Source organism: Apiospora hydei (genome assembly GCF_038363865.1).
Source record: "Apiospora hydei strain CBS 114990 chromosome Unknown utg000008l_segment0_segment0, whole genome shotgun sequence".
NCBI lineage: Eukaryota > Fungi > Ascomycota > Sordariomycetes > Amphisphaeriales > Apiosporaceae > Apiospora > Apiospora hydei.
The window spans coordinates 158,532-180,440 of record NW_027117367.1 but is presented as its reverse complement, the minus strand read 5'-3'; the positions used below and the strand labels follow the sequence as shown (position 1 = coordinate 180,440).

General features: G+C 56.4%; 10 protein-coding genes across 10 annotated transcripts; 6 read left to right on the top strand and 4 right to left on the bottom strand.

The window, feature by feature from the left end:
* Positions 1 to 831: 831 nt before the first annotated feature.
* Positions 832 to 2,437, bottom strand: PG997_010611 (uncharacterized protein; the record flags this gene model as incomplete). Its single annotated transcript, XM_066814926.1, has 3 exons — positions 832 to 2,056; positions 2,121 to 2,254; positions 2,339 to 2,437. 3 exons carry the CDS (start codon positions 2,435 to 2,437, stop codon positions 832 to 834), a joined length of 1,458 nt encoding a protein of 485 aa, XP_066664216.1.
* A 1,305-nt stretch (positions 2,438 to 3,742) lies between these two features.
* PG997_010610 (phosphosugar isomerase) lies at positions 3,743 to 4,564 on the top strand (the record flags this gene model as incomplete). The annotated part of the gene is made up of 1 exon (XM_066814925.1): positions 3,743 to 4,564. One exon carries the CDS (start codon positions 3,743 to 3,745, stop codon positions 4,562 to 4,564), a length of 822 nt encoding a protein of 273 aa, XP_066664215.1.
* A 1,468-nt stretch (positions 4,565 to 6,032) lies between these two features.
* Positions 6,033 to 8,063, top strand: PG997_010609 (mfs multidrug transporter; the record flags this gene model as incomplete). Its single annotated transcript, XM_066814924.1, is given in 4 exon segments — positions 6,033 to 6,853; positions 6,929 to 7,064; positions 7,135 to 7,884; positions 7,899 to 8,063. 4 exon segments carry the CDS (start codon positions 6,033 to 6,035, stop codon positions 8,061 to 8,063), a joined length of 1,872 nt encoding a protein of 623 aa, XP_066664214.1.
* Positions 8,064 to 8,579: 516 nt separating this feature from the next.
* Positions 8,580 to 8,828, bottom strand: PG997_010608 (uncharacterized protein; the record flags this gene model as incomplete). Its single annotated transcript, XM_066814923.1, has 1 exon — positions 8,580 to 8,828. The coding sequence occupies one exon, from the start codon at positions 8,826 to 8,828 to the stop codon at positions 8,580 to 8,582; it is 249 nt and encodes an 82-aa protein (XP_066664213.1).
* Positions 8,829 to 11,615: 2,787 nt separating this feature from the next.
* Positions 11,616 to 13,201, bottom strand: PG997_010607 (uncharacterized protein; the record flags this gene model as incomplete). Its single annotated transcript, XM_066814922.1, has 2 exons — positions 11,616 to 12,848; positions 12,899 to 13,201. 2 exons carry the CDS (start codon positions 13,199 to 13,201, stop codon positions 11,616 to 11,618), a joined length of 1,536 nt encoding a protein of 511 aa, XP_066664212.1.
* A 1,657-nt stretch (positions 13,202 to 14,858) lies between these two features.
* PG997_010606 (uncharacterized protein) lies at positions 14,859 to 15,353 on the top strand (the record flags this gene model as incomplete). The annotated part of the gene is made up of 1 exon (XM_066814921.1): positions 14,859 to 15,353. The coding sequence occupies one exon, from the start codon at positions 14,859 to 14,861 to the stop codon at positions 15,351 to 15,353; it is 495 nt and encodes a 164-aa protein (XP_066664211.1).
* A 505-nt stretch (positions 15,354 to 15,858) lies between these two features.
* Positions 15,859 to 16,467, top strand: PG997_010605 (uncharacterized protein; the record flags this gene model as incomplete). The annotated part of the gene is made up of 1 exon (XM_066814920.1): positions 15,859 to 16,467. The coding sequence occupies one exon, from the start codon at positions 15,859 to 15,861 to the stop codon at positions 16,465 to 16,467; it is 609 nt and encodes a 202-aa protein (XP_066664210.1).
* Positions 16,468 to 17,077: 610 nt separating this feature from the next.
* On the bottom strand, positions 17,078 to 18,436 carry PG997_010604 (uncharacterized protein; the record flags this gene model as incomplete). The annotated part of the gene is made up of 2 exons (XM_066814919.1): positions 17,078 to 18,251; positions 18,315 to 18,436. 2 exons carry the CDS (start codon positions 18,434 to 18,436, stop codon positions 17,078 to 17,080), a joined length of 1,296 nt encoding a protein of 431 aa, XP_066664209.1.
* A 662-nt stretch (positions 18,437 to 19,098) lies between these two features.
* Positions 19,099 to 20,005, top strand: PG997_010603 (uncharacterized protein; the record flags this gene model as incomplete). The annotated part of the gene is made up of 2 exons (XM_066814918.1): positions 19,099 to 19,647; positions 19,730 to 20,005. 2 exons carry the CDS (start codon positions 19,099 to 19,101, stop codon positions 20,003 to 20,005), a joined length of 825 nt encoding a protein of 274 aa, XP_066664208.1.
* Positions 20,006 to 20,431: 426 nt separating this feature from the next.
* On the top strand, positions 20,432 to 21,819 carry PG997_010602 (2OG-Fe(II)oxygenase superfamily protein; the record flags this gene model as incomplete). Its single annotated transcript, XM_066814917.1, has 3 exons — positions 20,432 to 20,608; positions 20,672 to 20,983; positions 21,061 to 21,819. The coding sequence occupies 3 exons, from the start codon at positions 20,432 to 20,434 to the stop codon at positions 21,817 to 21,819; spliced, it is 1,248 nt and encodes a 415-aa protein (XP_066664207.1).
* Positions 21,820 to 21,909: the final 90 nt, after the last annotated feature.

Genomic DNA, 21,909 nt, shown 5'->3' with positions numbered 1-21,909 from the left:
ACGTACTTCCTATGGCAGGTTTGTATCTTGACCTCAATGATGGAGCATTATTTTCGTCGATGACGTAGACCCATGACTAAAGACTGGCACTTACTCGCATGTAGTCCATCCCATATCGGCGGCTGATGCCAAGACTGCTTTATATTGCGTTTGCCAAGAGGTCGCCGGGAAAATAACACGTGGAATAGAGTTAAGTAGCCGGAATAGCCTTTCAGATTATATTGCATCGGAAGCATAGAGATTACTGCTAGAAATATAACCTGTTCATCGAATGATGTCGACATCGAGGGCCGCGCTGGGCGGTAGGGATGGCGTTACCACTTCTTGGGAGGCCAAGACCGAGGCGGAGGGTCTAGACCCCCATCGTACGATGCCTTGATGCCTGCGCCCTGTCCGAAGTCCCCGTCTTGGCTTTCTTACATGCATGACTCGCCCTATACTGTCTCAAAGCTTGAGAGTTTTGGCCAATAGATGGGCACCGTTTCATACTTCAGACAAAGAGCTGAGAAGCCTTCGGTAACAGTAACATCAAATGTCCCATTCGACCCAGAAGGCTGGGAAGATTATGATGTTGATGTGGCAGATATGCCATGTAGAAAAATGACGTGAAGATCCGTTTAGGCGTCTGGTGAACGGTACGTATATACAATCCAACTACTTGTATAGACTTTTGGACGGATAGATTTTACAGGCTAACCGTCATTGAAGTGACATTAAAGCTGAGCGAGACGAACATAAGTGAATAACAAAACCTTAAACGCTGAAATTGTAGATACATGTTTGCTATACCAAAGAATACCCGCTCCTAAAGCAACACAATTCCATCGGTAACTACCGAGCCTGAGAAAACTGGATCACAGCCCACTTTCCGCTCCACGCCCATCTACGAGGCCCGCTGAGGGAAGATCCGGCAGCAGCAGCAGCATATTCAGGATCGGTAGCAGAGCGAAGCTCCTCGTCCTTCCCAGGTGCCAGCCCGACCACCACATCGGCCTTGCATGTTCGTAACGCCAGCACGTTGAGGTCCGCCATAGAGGATGCGGAAGAATCCTCTGCTTTGGCATCAGATTGCTCGCAGCTTTTACCACTGGGCGCCGGCGCCGTGATGGCCTCGACAAACGGCGTGGTGGGCGACCAGGCCCGGTCGCCCGTGAGCTTCCGGTAGTTCAGGTCCCCCTTGAAGACGACCAGGTTGCTGGCGCGGAGTTCGGCGAAAAGCGCCGGGTCCGCGCGCGGCAGGGCGGCAAAGCCGCACGGGAGCGTCCAGAAGGAGCTCGTGCGCAGGGAAAGCCGGCCTTGCTTCCGGAACCCTTCGAGCTGGGACGAGAGGAATGTGAGATCTCCCACGAAGTTGCTGCTATCCCCGAAGAACCTGGCTGGATCCGCGAGGATGCCCATAACGGCCTCAAAGTCCGCGGGCGTCACGTCCGAGACGAACCAGGGGATGTTCTTGGGATGGAACACGACCTCCTGGGCCAGGCCCGAGGAGAGGAGATAGCCGGCGAGGAGCAGGTCGACGTAAAGCTCAAAGCCGGAATTGTCCAGGACAATGTCCACCCGTGAGGGCTTCCCGGCATCTTGAGCGCGTCGGAGCTGATCGTAGACCCGTGGTAGATCGTTGACGAGGATGTTGCTCTCCGCCGCCTTCCTGGCCTCGGACCCCTGAAGCTTCTGGATATCCTCGTACGAGAGGTTCGTGAGCAGGGACAAATCCGTGGCGTTGCCCCAAAGGCAGACCTCGAAGATTTCCCGGAAGAGAACCTCCTCGCTGCCCGGAGCCGCAGCAGCAGCATCCTTCTGTTGGGTAGCAAGGCCCCTGTACTGGGCGGCGAGTTCTGCCACCGCAGGTAGAGAGGACCGGAACGTGTCCATCTTCTGGTTCATGAAAGCATCGTAGTCTTTCCAGTGATCAGAAAGACTGAAATACGTGCTAATACGCTTGAACAGATAACACTCGCAGAACAACCATGGCGAGTCATGCCACGTCTGTGTGCCCGAAGCCACGAGTTCTTCGTTGTACGCCGCTATCTCGGCACTGCCGTCATCCTTCAAGGGGCTATTGCTTTGTTAGTGAGAGTCATTGACTACGTACAGTATGGTTCTTCTCCAAAGGCTCTTACCAAAGCTCAGCACCTGCCAGGATCTCATTCTTTAGGTCTTGGATGCTTGCTATTATGGCACAGCCCTCGTCCACCTTGGACTTCACATGTACGTGCTGGAAGACGGCTTTGGTAAGATCGTCAACAACGCCAGTCTATCTCATGTGTTAATCAAGATGGCAACTGAGATCGTATAAGATCGCAAGATGGATGGGATGACATCATTTTAATATACTCACAACTATGGTAGGCCATCGTTTTCTTGCCGTCTCATACCCGAAGGAGGATGGATCGGCGGTGGAATAGGGGGCAGGGCTGGTCGTGGCTGAGCGAGACATGATTGGCTGCTGAGGGGACAATGGCGTGACTGAGGGAGAAAAAAGAGCTGATTTCGAGACTTGCTAGAGATCGGTAGATGGTGGTTTCCAATGAGATCGATCTGGTCGGTCCCAGTCTACGGTGTAAGTACTCGCCGCTGATTGACTACCGGCCTGCGCTCTTCTCCGACCTGGCCCCGGCAGACCGGCATGGGTTCAGCGCATCCCGCGGGATGTGTAGATGCCATTGTTTGTCAGACGAGAACAAGCACTATACTTAGCATTTCTGACGTGAACCCCGCAGAGCCAAGACAAACAGTCAATGCCATGTGGGGACGGCTTGATGCAGGTGCAAATCGTGCGTGACGCACGTGTTAATCATCAACGGGCAACCTGAGGCGACATGGGGGCAGCAATAGACCGGAACATTCTGTGCCCGCTGTCTTGTGAATCTCGCGAAGGCAGTGGGGATGATTACCGCGCCGAGAATCTCTGATTGATTGGTAGGTCAGATCCAGAATCTCGCCGCACGACGGGCAGGGGTGGCCTCGGCCCCGGTCCCCGGCCCAGATGAAATGTTGAAACATTTGGCATAATCTCGACAGGGCTCCCGGGCGGGCCCCCTGGCGGTTGGGGGCACAGAATAAAATCCGGAATTCCCCGACACTCACCCAATGCGGCCGAAATGATAAGGGGCCAGAGTTAGATAAGAAAGTGACGATAGAGTTTCCTACGTATATATCGCCGGCATACTAGGAAAACGGCCTGGCTGTTATATTGAGACATGGTTCATAGCTGGCTGCCCCTTGGGAACAGCTTCCCCGTAGCCTGGCCCAAAGGAACCCTGTCCACCACATTGGAGCAATGGCCCCCCTCTCTTCTGCCGTTCAGCATACAGGTGAAACATACATACGTATGTCGTCATCCCATGAAAGGTTCCAGTGGGAAGGGCCCGCATGAGTCTGATCAGGGGTAGATGTTCGAGATGCCCACGGCCTGGGCCTCGGTAATATCGGCATCTACAATGGTATGAAAGACGGCAAGTAAGTGATCATGAACAATCACATCAGATCAGAATGTATAAGACAAGAAACATTCCCAAGATAAGTCACGAACAGACACACAAGACATCCAATCTTCCATCTTCCACTTCTTCTTCTTCCCAGCCGGTCTGATCTACAATATCAAGCCGTCGTTTTAATCGGTTTCAATATCTGAATAGCAATACATACATTCAGTACCTCATTCTCCTTCTCACCCTTAACTTCTTTCTCCTTGACTTCGGCAAGCTCGAAGCCTCCCCTCCATCCTTACATCAAGATCAAGATGGTTTCCTCGCCCATGAACCGCAAGTCCGAGTTCACGATGCTGAAGCCCCTGGACATCGCCCGTCTCTCCTCCCCGGACTGCTCGAGGATCTCGTCTCCCAAGTCTCCCTCGTCCACGGCCTCGTTCATGAAACCCACCACCCTGCCCGAGCCCGAGCCCGCCACCGCGAACCGCGTGGCCGGGGCCTTCCACGTCCTGGCCACCGAGGCCAAGTCCCTCCTGGCCCTGAGCCACCTGTACGCGGCGCACCCCGAGGCGCAGACGGGCTTCACGCAGGCCATCGAGGCCATCACCCGCCAAGGCGGCGGCGGCGGCGAGCGGGGCAAGCTCGTCCTCTGCGGCGTCGGCAAGTCGGGCCACGTGGCCAAGAAGCTCGTGGCGTCCTTCAACAGCCTGGGCATCCAGACCGTCTACCTGCACCCGACCGAGGCGCTGCACGGCGACCTGGGCGTGGTCGGCCGCCACGACACCATGATCTTGGTCACGTACTCGGGTAAGACGCCCGAGCTGATGCAGCTGCTGCCGCACGTCGACCAGGCCGTGCGCGTCGTCGTCCTGACCTCGGCGACGCGCCCGGCCGACTGCGAGATCATCCGCCACCGCCCCGACGCCGTCCTGCTGCCGGCGCCCTGCTACGAGGCCGAGAAGGCCTCGTTCGGCGTCAACGCGCCCACCACGTCCGTCACCATGGCCATCTCCGTCGGGCACGCGCTCGCCATCGTCGCGTCTCGCGAGATGTACCGGTCGGTCCCGGCCGTCTTCGCCAAGAACCACCCCGGCGGCGCCATTGGTGCTGGCTTCAAGTCGGGCTCTTCGTGAGCTTGGTGATCGAGGTTTTGTTTCTCTTGCATATACATGTCACATTGGTGTTTCTTCTACATATGCATGTCGCTTCTTTTCTTCTTCTATAGATCTTTTGTGGAATTTGAGACGGGGCGGATGAGACTGGGGCGCGAATGGCCGCCGACGCATAGATTGCATTTCTCCTGATTCTGTTTTTCTTTTCTTGCCAGACAAGACCGTCACCGTATATAAACTGTTTATTCTTTTCTTTTTGGACATAGCTGCAAATATCGATACACTGTACATAACGAGATACGAACAGAACGATGCAATGAAGCTTCAATTTTCTAGATGCCACGACTGAACAATGACTCTTCCAGTATGAAATGTCTTCTGGAAATCGTTTCTCTCTACATCCCGTAAGGGCAATCGCTAATGCCACGAACCATCTACCGCAAATCTATCCAGTAAATATTTTTTTGTTGCGCTCAAAGTCGATTGCATCTGTTTATATTTGCTCAAGTATGATGGGCACATGTTTGGATGTTCACGCCAAGTAATGCCAAGGGCGATCATGTTCATCGATTATGTGGAAATCCTGTGCCTACCAGAAAGGGAATGGAGACGGGGATGTCTCTGGACGATCTGGTTTTCCAACCAGTCCGTTGGGTCCCGACGAGCGAGCAGGAGAGAGACAGGGGCGAATCAGAGTTTTCATGCAATACCACTGCTGCCACAGAGTAAACTTTAGCAGCCACTACAGTGCGTCGCTATAGACAGGGATGCTCACATGAAACCCGCGACCTGCCATCCCAATACGTGATCCTTGGCACTGTGCAACATCGCTTGGCGTGCATGGATTCGCCTTCCAAGATCCCGGCACAGAACAACGCGGCGGAAGCTGCCTGCGAGTAATGTGCCTCGGTCTCTGTATGTACGTGAGTCAGTCGCCATGTGGATCTAGATTCCCGAGAAACCTGCATGCCCATCCCTTGGCAAATGCAAGGTATACCTGCCAAATTCGGAGAACCCGCGGCAGTGACGGCCCAGAACAACGGTTTCGGGGATCTGATAGAGCCTCGAACTCGTCCCGATATTGGTCCATAGGGATCCATAGGGGTGCTATATTCGATACACAGGCTGGTCTGAAGACAAGCAGCCATGTCGTCAAACGCACTGGGATTCTATATCGAGACGCCGTGTCCATTGTTCGTTTCTGTTCGTTCCAGGGCGCTCGGTATCAAAATGTTTCATGCGCTCGCTCTGTCGCTCTCTCGCGGGACGAGAAACATGTGGAGTCCGGAGTCTAGCGATCGCGACCTGCTTGAGTGTTTGTGCTCTCCCCCGTGTCAACATTGGTAATCATGGGAGACCATCATGCTGAGTTCGCCGTACTGATATCATTTGCTTCTTGACCATCCTCACGATAAGCCACGCCCTTTTCCCCTGATGCATTATCATTGTTCCTTTCTTGCTACTGGTTCCTCACGTCACAGCCATGGCAATGCCCAAATCGCCAACGGTGTCGTTCGCACCCGAGGTGGGCAGAGATTTTGCTCCGCCGGGCGCACTACCGCCTCCCAGGCCGAAGAGGCCTGCCACGTTCCGCCAGAGCTGGCTGTTTCGGCAGTCCATACCAAACCAACGGACATGGAGGTCGTCGTTCCGTCTGCCTGGCGGCGGCGGCAATGGCGGCGGACGAGCTAACCTCGGGGACCTCAACAAGAGGACCTCCATTTTCAACACGATGGCCCAGCACCTCGACCAGATCTTCTACCAACAGTCGGCCCTGCCGGAGCAGTGGCTGTTCGAGATTCCCGATTACAACTTCGCCGACCTCAGCGAGATCAAGGACAAGAGGAGGAGCACTAGGTACGAGGCCTTCTACGAAGAGGAGGACGAAGAAGACGAAAAGGAGGAGAAGGCCAACCCGGACCCCAAAAAAGACCTCCAGGGCTTCAAGGTCAACTTCGCGCCGGGCCACGACCCGGCCAACCCCAAGTGCTGGTCCACGGCCTACAAGATGGTCATCGTGGCCGGCTTCGCCTACACGGCGCTGTCGACGGGCATCTACTCGACCGCGTACTCGAGCGGCATCCCCCAGATGTCGGCGGAGCTCCACGTCGCCAACCCGTCGTTGCCCTCGCTCGGGATATCGCTGTACCTCGTCGGCCTGGCGTTCGGGGCGCTCATCATGGCGCCGCTCAGCGAGACGTTTGGGCGGCGGCCCATGTACATTGCCGGCATGTCCACCTTTGTCGCGTTGATCCCGGTGGCGGCGCTGGCGAACAGCTTTCTCGCCGTGCTTCTCGCGCGGTTTTTTGGGTAAGCCCCCTCGTCTTACGTAAACCCGTCCCCGCTCCCCTCGTTTATGCTTGCTGACATCTATCGCTTTTTTAGAGCGGTGGCTGGCAGCGTCATGTTATCCAACGTGGCGGGCTCCATTATCGACATCATCGAGCCGGGCTATCTTCCTCTCGCCCTCTCCGTCTACAACTTCGGCCCACTCAATGGACCCGTGCTCGGTCCCCTTGTTGTAAGTGATGAACGCGTTCAGTCAGCCCAAACCTTCGGGAGGCATATCTAACGTGAATTGTGATTAACAGGGCGGCTTCCTCGTCCAAGCCTTCGGCTTCCGCTCCCTGAGCTGGCTCTCCTTCATCACCTGCGGCCTCGGCGCCGTCTTCATCATGACGATCCCCGAGACCTACCGCCCCGTCCTCCTGCGCAAGCTCGCGGCGCAGCGCCGCGCCGCCGAGAAGGACGACCGGTTCTGGAGCGAGCACGACGCCGACGGCCGGCTGCCGCTTCTGCGGCGGGTCCGGACGGCCGTGTCGCGTCCCTTTGTCCTGTCGTTCACGCAGCCCGTCCTCGCGTTCTGGAACGTGTACATTTCGGTCATCTACGCCATCGCGCAGCTCGCCTTCATCGCCTTCCCCATCGTCTTCACGCAGCTCCGCGGCTGGTCGACGGCCATGTCCGGGCTCGCCTTCATCGGCATCTTCGTCGGCATCGCTTTAGTGCTCGCCAACGAGCCCCTCCTGCGCCGCCTCGTCAACCACCCGCGCCTGCACCCCAAGAACCCCGACACCGGCCGCCCCGAGCCCGAGGCCTCCGTGTCCGTCGTGTGCATCGGCGCCGTGCTGGCGCCGGTGGGGCAGCTCTGGTTCGCGCTCACGAGCTTGCCGGTCGAGGTGCCGTTCTACTGGAGCGTGCTCGCGGGCGTCCCCTTCGGGTTCGGGTTCGCGCTCGTCTTCATTTACGGCACGGGCTACGTCTCGGCCGTGTTCGGCATCTACGCGACCTCGGCGTCCGCGGGCAACTTGGTGTTTCGTTCGCTGTTGGGGGCCGCGCTCGTGTTCGGGGGAAGCCGCTGTTCGCCGCGCTCACGCCCCGGACGGCGGGGATCGTGATTGGGGCCGTCGAGCTCGCGCTCGCGCCGATTCCGTTTATTTTTTACAGGTATGGCAAGAGCATTCGGCAGCGGAGCGCGTTGATTCGGGAGCTGGAAGCCAAGGCTAGGCAGTCGACGTAATGGGTCGGGAGAGTGTTGTAATGTTAGCGATATACAACGTTTGCCGTTTTGTCCATGTAAATAGAAACTCCCTTGTAAATATATGAAACACCAGATCTGGCAAGGATGCCCACTGAACTCATTGCATTGCATACACATCCTAACACTCTGCGATGGGGTGTGAACGTAGTAATTGATCTGACTTGATTATGATATTGTGTATGACTCTAAAGAACGACGTTACCGTCCATATTCCCAATATAACTCCTGACTTGACTGCCAAGCATGACAGCCGGATATCCATAAAACGAAGAAAGCCCCCCAAAACAGTATGCCCAAAGCAATGTAATCTAATCCCATAGCGCCGATCCAAATCCCCTTCTAGTGATGTTCCGAAACCAGCCCAGTTGGTGATACATGTTTAGATGGGCGCCCAGTTGTTCTAAACGAGACAGAGAGAGCAACGCGTTAGCTATCATCGATCGCTTAAATGGGGCCCCAGTTCCCGTCCTGACGAACTTGGTGTTAGTCGCCGTGCTACAGCCAGCCACTCTGTTTCTTTAAAGCCACCCGGGAAATGTGGTAAAGGGGGCAGGAGGCAATACATACGGTGGACATCTCCCCATCAGCCTTAACATCCTTGAGCACTTCGCGGGGCAGCTCGAACTTGGGCTGCTTCTCGGCCTCAACTTTGACGACCTCGGTGTTGGCAGTGGCGACGGCCGGGGTGGGCGCGGCGAGGACGGCGGCGGCGGCCATGCTCAGCATCAGGACGAGGAACTTCATGGTGGTGTTTTGGGAGGGGGTCATGTAATTGTTGTTGGATGTAGGATGGTGGTGATGAGAGATCTCGTAAAGTGAAGTGGCTGAGTGGCAAAGATAGGTGATCGTGAAGAGATCTTAGAGTGAGTTGGGCTTAGGTGAGTGTGTATATGTCTGTATGTAGTTGATGATGTGTGATGAGGATGAGGATGATGATGTTAGCTTGCAAGAAGAGGATCCCACGAACAGGTCTATATACTAGTCATTCAACATCAAAGTCCTATAGTCCCCCACGGGCATGGCCTCCTTTCCCCCTCCAACGACCCCTTTGCCAACAACAGCTGACTCGGAACTCCGTTGCTTGGTTCTCGTCCACACCAACATGGCTCATCACCGTTCGACTGTCTATTTGGAGCATGGCTGGGCAGGATGGGGAGTGAGAAAAGGAGACAGGCAGCCGCGGGCCGTGCCATCAACGGCCGCCCGTTCTGGTGGCCTGGCCTCGGCCTTCCTTTTCCTAACACTAGCTCAGCCCTACAGGAGGTGGAGGCCATCCGCTTCGCAGATACGGCCCTGTTACAGTAAGAGGACCCCTAAATGAGTACCCTCATTCTCAGCATCAGCCCACTCACTCACCTGCATTTCCCCTGTCAGCACGTGGCTTTGTCTTGACGAGAAAGGCTCTGTGTAGCCGAGTGCGTCTAGCCTCGAACCGTTTTAAAAAAGAAGCGCGCGTGTGTGGGTGTTTTTGGCTGGGTCAGGCTGACTCACGTAGGACAAAAGGGGGCTAGTTAGTCTTACTGCCACGTTTTATTTTATCCTCTTGGTTCCTTTTTTGGTGAGAAACTGCTTCTAGTGGTCTACTGCTTACGTTGCTGATGTCGGCGATCATGGAGCCCGGAGTTTCTACCCAAGTGCTTTTTACTTGGGCTGAGACACGTTGACTGACCGCCAATGGCCCAATCACGGTGCATTTGCGGTCCAACACGCAACCACTCGCTGAAGATTCAACTAAACAAGGCAGATGACGTACAATCAATCAATTGGACACTTTCGGTGTGGGCGTGTTACTCTCGAGGATGCAGGCTCGAGGGGTCCTCCTGCTGCTGCTGCGGGTATGAACGGGGCTTTGAAGAGTAACACGAGCGATAGTATTTTGGGGTTCGTGATGGCGGGCGGGTGTTGCATCGCCTACGCCGTGTCACGTACATGTGTTTCACGATGCAGGCCATGTTCGGTGTATACACATCTGGGCATCAGGAGCCGAACGGCTCTCGCTTGTGACCGCAACGATGCATATTCGTTAGGCAGTCACAATTGTTATGTCCAGATCCGGTAGCCGAGCTCAGGAAGCACGAGTTTGAAATAAGAAGAGGGTTAGCTGGACCCCCGAATTAGCAGTATGAAGTATGTAAGTAATCAATGTCAGCTTTTGCAGGATCTGACGGATCCGGAATACGTCGGCCGAAAAAGCAGCATTTCGCAGCGGATATCGCGAAGTTGAAGAAGCACCGAGAAAGGGCCGTTGGGACCAGAAATATGCCATTGAGCAATGGGAATCTGCCCAATTGGTGGTCTTTCTTGCTTGTCGCAGGCATGGATGGCGACAGGGGTTCTGGCTCGGCACACTGCGCCGCTCGCGCCACCGCTTCCTACCGGGCGGGAGGATGGGTAGAATGAATCTAGATGCAGATTTGACCTGCTCCCTCCCTGGGCTCCCTGGGCCACATGGGGGACCCGCGTATATGGTGTTGGGGTCGATTTCAAGGCAGATATGCAAGCAAACATCTCGGAGACCTCTTGTGACCGACGGGCCGAGTGACAGTTTGATGAAACCTCGTATGAGCTGCAGGCCACAATACCAATGACGCCACCCCCGAGGCTTTCTCTTTTCTTTTCTGCAGGAACCCCCCAACGGTCGCTTGAGTTTTCACCTTGCTGAGCCTGGAGTCCAAGGCGGGGCCATGAATCTGAGAACTTTGGGCCCAGAATAGCAGCACCATTTACGTCGAGTGATCGCGATGAAGCCAGAGTACTCTATTTCGTGACGAAGCAAAGACTGGTGAGTCGGGATATGGAGTGCGATTCGTTGATCATTTCCTATCACATTGGCTTATTCCGTTGAAGATCGAGAAACAGAAACGTGGAGGGGAGGGAATGGGCAATGTTAGCGTGCGATTCCCCGTAGTTTACCGCTGCCACAGCACTAAAAGGCGTCCACCCTTCAGCCCGTCAGCCCTAGCCTTAGCCTGGCTTTTGCTTGCCTGGCTCCGTTTATAGGGCTGAGCCCAGAGTCTGTTGCAGAAACAAGCGCGCTGGGAATACAATATCTTACCACCTTCTTCTTGCGCCGCCCAGCATCGAAAATAGTAGCTCAGCTCACGTCTCACGAGTCTACTATCAGCATCAATCCTCTTCATTGGTCCTATCCACGGGTCTGCGCCATACCTTCATGTGCCTAAGTACTGCTGGCACAGTAAGACCTGCCCCTGTCATCTTCACTACCCACTCACCACTTCGGACATATCCGTATCATGAAGTCAGAGCCCCATGATCATGCAGAAGTTATGAATAGCATTATGGTTTGCGCGAAATAGCATGGAATAGTTTAGACTCCGTAATCCGTACTCAATCCTTCCATGGGCGCACCTATCTACATCAGATAATCTTCATCAGGTCCAAAGGTACTTGCTATCACAATCTCAATTCAGCGTAGGGTCTCTCGTTCCCAATCGCCCATGCCTTTTCCCCCAATCCCCCATTGAGCCAACAAGCTAAGATGGGCTGTATGCAATTTTCTGCAGCTCCGCGTCAATCTCGGCCCAGAACGCGCAACTGCTGTAATCCAATCTGCCGACCTCCATCCTCTCCCCAATATTGACCCCCCATCCACGCCTCATCGTCGAAAGCCGGCCAAACCCCCGCGCCGCCCGGCTCGCCGCTCTCAGCCATGTTCGTCCACGCCCGGCTCATGCCGCGCGCCAACTCCATCTCGGCCGGCCTCAGCGTGCAGTTGCCGCCGGGCGCCGGCAGATTGCTCGTCGCGTTGAAGACGAAGGGGATCTCGGCCGTGTGCGTCGCGCCCAGGTACGCGATGGCGTCTTGCGGGATGAGCGCGTACCACGCGCAGCTAGGCACATGACCAAAAACGTACGCGTAGGCCGGTACTCCCCGCGCCGCCGCCCTGCGCGCGCCTTGGTACGCCCAGCACTTGTACGACGTGTCCGTGATGACGGCCTCCATGGCCGCGTAGACTTTCCCGCCGAACCTTTCGGCGACCGAGAAGGTCTCGTTGACGCGCGAGGCCAGGGGCCCGAAGTTGGATACGAGGAACGCGTCGTAGACGGTCTGATTCAGCGTTAAAGCCTCGCGGCCGAACGCCGGGATCACGAAGAGCGAGGAGTCGTTCGCGGTCGACCCGAAGATGGCGGGGACTTGAGAACCCGTTGCGAGCGGCGAGTGCCGGAGGAACTTGCCGTCGACGATGGGGCCCCAGCGGGCGCGGGCGCCGTCGTAGACGAGGGGCGTGTAGGAGTTGATGACGGGGTCCTTGGGCATGCCGGCCACGGCCGCCTGGAGCGCCGACGTTGAAGCGGCGCGGAAACAGGGTAGGTCGGTGGTGCTGCAGTTCAGGCCTTCGGCAAACCGGGTCTGCCATTTCTGGACTTGATCGATCGTGGGGAGGTCGCGGCCGCCGCCGGATTGCATGGCGGCGGCGCGCATGACTTGCGGCGCTTCTTCGCGCGATGCCAGCGTGTAAGTATCCATGGCTCCTGCGGACTGGCCGAACAGCAGGACCTTGGCCGGGTCGCCGCCAAATGCGGGGATGTTGTTTTGCACCCATCGCAAGGCCAGCATTTGGTCCATAGACCCAAAGTTGCCACTCAACCCCAATCCCTTAAGTGCCAAGAACCCCAGAGGCCCGACGCGGTAATTGACCGAGACTATGATCGAGTCCACGGCGGCATGGCACCCGTCGTAGGTCGGATTCGAGATGCCGCCGGCCATGTTGCTGCCGCCGTAGAGCCAGACCTTGACGGGGAGCTTGGATTCGGGGGTGGCGGAAGCCGGGGCCCAGACATTGACGAACAGACAGTCCTCTGATTGAGGCCCTTTTCGCCGAAGGTCTCGTCGAACTGGATGCAAGCTGGCGCCGGCGCGGTGCCATTGAGGATGCCGAAGGGCTTGTCGTACGGCTGCGGCGGCGCGAAGCGTAGGTCACCGATTGGTGCTTTTGCGTAGGGTATTGACAAGAAGGAGCTGACATTGACGCCTTTACATGGACCGCCTACGACGGTCCCGTTCTGTAGACGAGCTTTTGGTGCGCATTCTGAGGCGCTGATTGCTGTGCTCAGACTGAGCAATAGTGTAGCACTGAGGTGGGCGTAGAGATGCATCGTTGGATATGAGGTGAACGAATGCAAACTTCATCCACGCGTTTTCAGCCTGCAGTGGCAGTTTGAGAACTTGCAGCATTCCGGCTGCCAAGAACACTTGCTTTTTATCTAGGAAATAGGCGAACTGGTCTGCAGCATACAGCAGCAACCCATACTTGATGGTCGCGTTCGGTATCGTACCGCTGTTTTGGCCGGTTCAGCACAGCCAACGCCAATGACGTGTCATTCCATGTTAACGACGGGCTGGGGATAAACGACTCGCAGGCCTCAATGAAACTAGCTCCGTGTATATACGAGATATACTAGAAAAGGATTAACAGGATTGGTGCAGGTGGATATTTTGAGATGATTCTCAAGAGGCACAGCAGTAAGCAATCTTCGAAAAGTACCCTCGAAGGATGCGGCACAGCCAGGGCGGGCTGCGGCGTCTCTCTTCAATGGCTGGTGGCTTTGCCGCAACTTGGGATTTCTTTGGCCACAACCGACAGTGGCTAAATGGTTGAAAGACACCGAGCATGAAGAAACTCATGCTGCTTCTTGACTCCAATGTGATTGAAAGGAACGGTATGTGACAGACCAGAAATGATCTGTCTCAATCTTGATGATGATTCCAATGTTGTCGTCGGGGAAATAGAGCGGCCAATAGTAACCAGTTGCGAACGCGAGAGGGGGGGCCTCCGTTGCTCAGCTCCAGCCCCTAAAACTAGCTGCAGCCCAGTGGCAGGGGGCTGCAGAATGCTCGCTGGACCTTGCCAACGTCCCAACACCAAGCACGCTGCTGCCGTGCAGGCGGCTTCAACGGCGCGCATCCTGCCATGTACGAAAAGTTCCAATTTCATGTCGAGACCAATATCTGATACGGAATTTCGATTTCATGTGGGGTCCCGAGTGCCGACCCCGGGCTCGGCATGTGCCAGTTCCGTTTGGCAATGGCATAGTGACATGAGAAGCCCGAGACTGGAAACCTCCAGGAAGCTCGTCTAGATACTGCAACCGACTTGCGTAGAGCCAAAACGGAAGCTCCGATGGATTGACCATTTCACCAACCGTAGCTTCAGCAACTGTTTCGTTGATGAAGCGCGATTGCCATCGTTGGCGCCTGGTGGTTGCGGTTCGCTTCAGTGACCATTGTCCAACTACACGGCTGTTTCCCACAAAGCCATGGTTGACTCTTGGAGGCCCTAGGGGACTGTTATGTATTCAAGGCGAGTAACAATGCCATTGTCGCAGACTGACACTTACTCAGTGGCAGTAATCAGTCTCTTTGTTGGACCACACACAACAGTCATGTTCATCCTGCGGATGATGATATAAATGCGCGATGGCGAACCGAGGATATCAAAATGTTCCTATCTTCTGGCATCGCTCCATCTGGACAACCACGAACGCAAACCAAAGAAATACCCTATCTCAACAAGTCTCAACTCTCTCTTAACTAGATCAAAATGGCTTCCCAGACCACCCACAACGACCTGACCCTCGGCCAAATCCTGGTCAAGGCCGGCGAAGTCAAAGGGGCCACGGAGGACGACCCCACGCTCTGCGCCCTCAGCGTCACCACCGGCTTCGCCGTCCTGGTCATGGGCTACTACCTGACCCCGAAACCGGCGCCCAAAACCTTCCCCGCGACCCCCCGCCGCGCTTCGACCGTTTCCTGATGAACGCGGCCGACGGCGCCTCCCTCGATACGGAGCTGGACAAGCTCGAGCGCGTGCTCGGCAACGCCCGCACCGCGGGGCTGCTGCAGCTCGAGGCCCACATCCTGGCGCCGGAGCCCTACTCCCAGAAGGCGGCCAACAAGTCGTCGGCGGCGACGTCGGCGGACCCGATGGCCGCGGGCCAGGACGACGAGGACGCGATCCGGGGCCACCTCGACGTGCAGAAGCGGCTCGCGCAGCGGATGGAAGTGATCCTCCGCGGCGGCGCCGTGAAGTGGTACAAGTATCCCGTCTGCCACGAGAAGTGCGGCTCGCGCTGGACGCACGGCATGTCCGTGTACAGCAGCAGGAGGGTGTACTGCCAGAGCATCGACGCGCACGGGAAGAACGACGAGGTCCGCGTCATCGCCGCGGCCAAGAGCGGGAAGGAGGGGAGGATTCGGGTAGGCGGTGCTGTTAAGTGCACATGGGCGGCGGGTAAGTACAAGTACTAAGGAAGAGAGGTAAGTCGTAGTAAGTGCCAGTGAATCGTAGTAGCGAAGGTACATACGTAGAAATGAGTAAAACGATGTATTATCTCGGAAACTGTACGGAAACCTGTCTCGGAAATGAAATATTTCGACCATGTTTTTGAGTGATGACTGCGACTGTATTGCCAGACCCCCTTACCTGGGCCACAAGGGGAATAACATGGTAGAGCATTTATCGAAATACTCATGATCTCGCCTACTATCCTCTTCTTAATCCTTCCATGAATCTTGAACTTGTTGATCTATCATTGCTACTAAATCAAACCCATCAATGAACCAAGCCAGGCAGCTGATTTTTTATTGCTCAGGGGTATTGGGGCTCTTTCTGCTGTATAAATACTCCCAACGTTGCGCTGTTCCAACCATCTTTCCAGGCAGCAAATATGAATAAAAAGAACTTCAAGGTAGAAACTAGTGATAACAACAAAATATCGTGTACTAGCATGTGAAATTAGACTCCATGGCTAACATGGAAAATACCACCCAATCCCAACATTACCGAAGGCAAGCTTTACTGTTCCAAGGCCTGACGGCGATGCAAACCCAGCTGGACGAGAAACGTCGCCGCAAGCGACGCGAAGAGAAGCACCGACAGCAGGAGCAGCAGCTCGAGGCGCCGGACCCGCCGCCGCAGATGCCCGTCAACCGGTCGAACCCGCCATCAGGAGCGAGTCCATCCTCGTCGCTGGCAGCAACATCACCGACTTCACCAACGCCAAGAGCAACAAGCCCAAGCTCACCATCATCGGGATCGATGCGAGCGCCACCGTCGGCGCAAGCACAAGAAGGGATACCACCACCATCCGATCCAGGCGCTGTCCCAGTGTTCCAGCCGGGTCCTGCTCCAGCTATTCCTGCCCCTGCCCTTGTCCTTGTCCCTGGTCCAGACCCATCTCATCCGCAGAACTCGCAGAACTCGGTCTCGTACTCACCGTTTCCGAAGCCGCAACCGTCTGCAGCCAACGACGGAGGTGGTGGTAATCCCGCTGGCAGATCATATGGTCTTTCAATCCCTCAACGTCGCTCCTCACTGCGAAGCCGACGTTTTCCTCTACACCATCATTATGATGGGCCTTAATTGATTAAGCAGCACAGACACAGCGAAGTTCCATATCGCAGTCAGGGGTAGAGACCAGATGGGCTTGTCCGAGCCGAGGCGAAAGGGAGAGACACATCCACTTGACAGTCAGGGGTAGCTATGTAGATATCAACAAACACTACGTTCATCATTGGATGTGTATCCAGGGGGTCTCAAATGCTTCACGAAAGTAATTAGCTTATAAACCACATTAGCTAGTCAAGAACATGCTGAAATACAAGAGGGTGTTGGGTATCATGTGCCGTTTCGTTTCGTTGAGGAAAGTAACCTGCAAATCTATCTAGACGTGTGGATGTATGTTGGTAATGGCAACGCTCTTCTCATGCAATCCTATCCTCTTGAAAAGAAGCCTATCTTTTCCTCTGACTCGGGCCCAAAGGCGGAAGTCCAACTGTAAAATCATTTCCCAAACTCCATCTTCCTATGCAATGCTCTAATCATCCGGACCTCGAATAAGGTCCCATTCTGCCGGTATGTTGTTGTTAGCCGGCGGCGGTATTTGACCCAGCTTCTTCTTCACGGACTGGACCCGAGAATCAAGTTGATGACGCCGGATCCAGTAAGGGGTCTGAGTAGGGAGCTTTGGTCCCTAATCCAGAGTCCCGTCCCCCAAGAGAGTGGCCGACTTGCCACGGTCCCATTCCCGCTCTTCTGAGTGCTTGACCCAGCGTACGTCCTCCTCCCGGTTGCCCCATCCATCCTGGCCGCCGCGCTCCCATTTCTTCACCTGTTCTTCACTGAAGCCGGCGGCGCGGAGTCGATCGCCTCCCTGCTGCTTCCATCGTTGGCGATCCCTAAGCGCCTCCAAGGAAGTTCCCCAATCGTCGTCTTCGGCGTCGGCGTCGAGGGCGACGTCTACCTTGGGGTCGTAGTCGGAAGCGAAGCGGCGGTCGATGCCGGACGTACCCGCGACGGCGCCGCGGCCGCGCTTGCGAACGGGTTGTTGCTGGGTAGCGGGTGCCGGGCCGATCATGTCCTCCAATGGATCCGAGTCCGATTCATCGTCCTTGGTAGCGATGGGAGAGCGAGGTCGGCGTGAGTGCGAGTGCGGTGGCGAGACGCCCTTGCTATGGGAGCCGCGGCGTTCGCGGTATCTACTGCTGGACGTCGAGGACTCGCCAATGTTATCTCGGTCTCGTGTGGAGTGGTGACGATGCCGGCTGGAAGAGCTGCTGGGCTTGTCTTCACGGTCGCGGCGATCCCGTGAATGTGACCTACGCCTGCGTGGGCGTGTCAGGCCATGCCTCTCGTCGTGGTCGGCAAAGAGCTCCCTGGTGGAGTCCCTGCGACTGGATGTCGATGATGAGGCGGGATCCCTTGCGTCAGGGTCGGCGAACAGCTCTTTCCTAGCGTTTCTGTTGCTGCCGGACCGAGACTCCAGCGAATCCTCGTCTCTCCTGGTACTTCTGCCTTTTATCCTCAACTCGGTCTTTGGCGCATCCGAAGCGGTGTCCCTCGAAGATTGTGCCCTAGCGGCAGAGCGGTCGGTGCCGTCATCGACCCTGCGCTTCTTAGACGAATCACCGATGATGGCAGCGATATCGCCGAGCATGCGCTTCCTCGTATCTTTCGGGTCAGGCCGCTGCCTGCGGTGTCGGTCTTGCTCGGACTGGCGCTCGTTCTCTTTCGAGCGGTCGAGACTGCGGAGTCGCTGGGCTGAGTCGGCGGACTCCTTGGCGAGCAGGGCGCGGTTGTGATTGGTCGTGTCGCGGATGATGGAGTTGAGGAAGCGGGTGTTGGGCTTGGGCTGGTGCGCTGGACGCCTGTAAAGTGTCGTGGTTAGCAAACATGGTGGGTAGGCACAGGATTGGTGCTGCAATACGTACTTGGACGGCTGGTTGAATGCCTCAAGACCCATGGCGGAATACTTCAGTGAGCAATCGGCAGCTTCCTTGGCGAGGACCTCGGCGACATAGTCGTCGGTGAGGAGCTCATGTTTGGGCGGCATGATTTGGTTGGGAAGGTGGTTGGCAGGAAGCAGGTTGGAAATCGTAATCTTTGCCCGGTAACGGTAACGGGGATTTCAGTTAAAAGAATCCGATCGACTGGACCAACCGACCAAAGACGCCGGAGAAATAGGCAGGGACCAAAAAGCGGAAAGGTAAAAGAAGGAGAAAACACGAAACCCTCACATGATTCCCATCAAAGACTGACACTTTTGGTTTCGGAGATGGGTATCTGATTGCTTGACGACAAGTCCAGTCAGACCACGGTCATGGTCAAAGAGGAGTCTGAATTGACTGATCAGATTGATCCGGATCCTTTTCCTCTCTGTCTCTCCCATTCTGCCCTTGATTGATGGGCCTTTGACGTAAGTGGAGAGCGACCTGGCCCACTCAGCCTGGGCATTGAGTTTGGCGGTGCTGGGTTCAGTACTTCCAGCGGTACTTGCAGCAAATCAGGCCCTGCGAGGAGGGGTCTTACAGGGGACCCCCACCTACAGCATTGGAACGTTCAACTGGCAACACCCAGCCTAGGCCAGATCGAGCTAAATGAAAACAAATCGCAAATCAATAATACCCGCCCCGACTTTGTCACAAAACATTGCTGTACGATACACCAACACCAACAGCAAAACAAGTGCGCAATCCTTCGTTTGAACCGCCCGTCATGGCCAGATCAAAAACGCCCAAGTCGCCCAAGGCGCCCGCGCCTCAATCCCCCGCCGAGGTCCTGGAAGCCATCAAGCAGCTCAACGCCAAACACGAACTCAGCATCATCCGCCTCTCCGAACCCATCTCGACCGACATCTCCGCCGCCCAGCAGCAACAGCAACAGCAGCAGCAGCGCACCTCCGACGTTTCCAACGCCTCGCTCGACGCCCCCACCCCGGCCTCGCTCGAGGCCGACCTGACACACTACCGCGAGCTCTTCGCCAAGTTGCGGTTCAGCTATGTCGAGCAGGTCACGAAAGAAAAGTTCATCCGCGCCATCGTCGGCGACCCGCCCCTCATCGTGAGCCCCCAGGAGAACCTCGACCTCGAGCTGCAGAACGGCGCCGCCAAGGCCGACCTCAAGGCCCTCAAGACCGAGGTCGCCAGCATGGTCGAGGAGCTCGAGCGCAAGGGGCGCGAGCTCGCGGCTCGCTACGAGGCCGTGCAGCTCGATACGGCGAAGCTGGAAGAGCTGCCCGCCAAGATCGCGGGGCTGGAGGAGACGGTCCAGGAGCTGAGGGAAAACCACGCCGAGCGGCTTCACGAGAACCCGGACATGAACCTGCCCCCTACAAAAAACGCTGGAGCTGGTCGAGGAACGGAAACGGCGCCGCGACGAGCTGGATCGCCAGCTCGAGCAGTTGCAGAACCAGGTGCCGCGGAAGAAGAAGGAACTCGAGCGGCTACAGACGGAACTCCAACCGCTGGAGACGAAGCGCACAAACAGTACGGCCGCAGCGAGGGAGGCGAAGCGGCGGAAGGATGGTGCGGTTGGTGGAGTCGAGGACGACCTGGAGGAGAGGGGTCGCTGGTTCAGGGCCGCCGAGGCGGGACTGCGGCAGATGCTGGAACTCGAGTCCTGAGCATTTTCGAATTGTTATGGGTAATGATGGGCTGGGCTAGGAGTTTGGAGTTTGTTTCGGCGGCCCAAGGGCTGCTATTTGGAGGTGGCCCTCAGGATTGGTGTATACGAATTGGCAGTTACTGTATCAGGCCATTATGGAGGTCGGAGTCTTGCCGATGTTTTTGGTGTCGGTACAGACTGTCGAACTATCGGGTCGAATGCCAATACATCGTCGGGATTGCGTGATGCGGAGAGGGGCAGATCATTGGCTGGGAGACCCCAAAACGGTTTACTCCTCCAACATCTCCAACTCGGCGACGACGTCAGTTCGAGGTAGCTCTGTTGTATGTATAGCGAAGAAGATACCCCCGCGTTTGAGATTTCACTTCACTCGATACTTTGTCGATAATCAATCGCAAGCACACAACTCTCAACCCTTCTTACAATGCCGCCCCAAGACGTCGCCGAGACCGAAAGCCCCCTCAAGCCGGAGCTGCCAAAATGGCAGCGGCCCGAGAAGACGAAGCATGACCTTCCTTGGGCCGACATCCAAATCATTGACCTTTCCACCTTTGACGAACCTAGCGGAAAGGAGAAACTTGCTGCAGAGCTGCGTGATGCGGTACGTCCCATTGTTGTTCAAAGTTCCCATCCCTCGTCCCTTGCAACTAACCCATAATCGAAGATCCACCACACCGGCTTCTTCAGCGTCGTCGGCACCGGCATCTCCAGCCGCGAAGTGCAGCGCCAGTACGATATCGCGCAGGCCTTCTTCGCGCTGCCACACGCCGAGAAGGCCAAGCCCGAGTACAAGTGCGACTTTGCGCAGGGCAACTACTTCGGCTACCGCGAGATCTACGAGGCCACCGTCCGCGGCACCGCGGTCCGCAACAACGTCGAGCTGTGGAACCACGCCAAGTTCACGGAGCGGTACGCGGGGGAGGCGCGGCATCCGTGTTTCGAGGATTTTAAGGGGGAGATTGAGGAGTTCTCCCGGGTAAGGACTCCCTGACTTCCTTTCCCTCTTGAGGACGTCATTTCGGGATACGAAAGACTGACTCGATAAACGAACAGAAAGCCCTCGACGTAGCCCTCAAGCTCCTCGAGCTCTGCGCCCTCATCCTCGAACTGCCCCCGTCCTTCTTCGCGGCCCAGCACCGCTACGACAGCCCCAGCGACGACCACCTGCGCTACATGAGCTATCGCCCCCGGTCCGCGGCCGACGACGCCGCGGTCGACAACACCTGGACCCGCGCGCACACCGACTTCGGCACGCTGACGCTGCTCTGGAGCCAGAACGTCGCGGGGCTGCAGATCAAGACCAAATCCTCCTCCTCCTCTTCTGACACTGGCTCTGATCGCGATCATGGGGGCGAGTGGAGGTACGTCCCGCCCGTTGATACGGACAAGGCCGGGGAAGGGCAGGGGACGGGGGTGATTTGTAACGTGGGCGACGCCCTCGACTTCTGGTCCGCGTCCTACCTCAAGTCGACGACGCACCGCGTCGTAAGGCCGCCGCCGGACCAGTTGGGCGCGAATCGGTTGGGGCTTTTCTACTTCGTGAGGCCCGGAGATGAGGCAGTGATTGAGCCGGCGGCGGCGTCGCCTTTGCTGAGGCGGTTGGGGTTGGTGAAGAGCGACAGCAGCGAGGAAGAGAAGGGACAGGAGAGTCAGGAGGAGGGGAAGGATGGAGAGGCGAAGAGGGAAAAGGTCACGGGGAGTAGGTATGTGAGGGCACGGGTCAAGGATTACCATAGTCATGGGGATTATGCGGATCGGACGGGGCAGGTGTTCCAGGTGGGGAATTTGAAGATCGTTGATGAGGCGAGATGATGATCATATGTGCAAAGGGTCTTTGGAGTCACATTGTTCTTCCTGAGCGGGTTTTACCCTTTGGTATTTAGCTAGAGAGGTGTGTTGTTT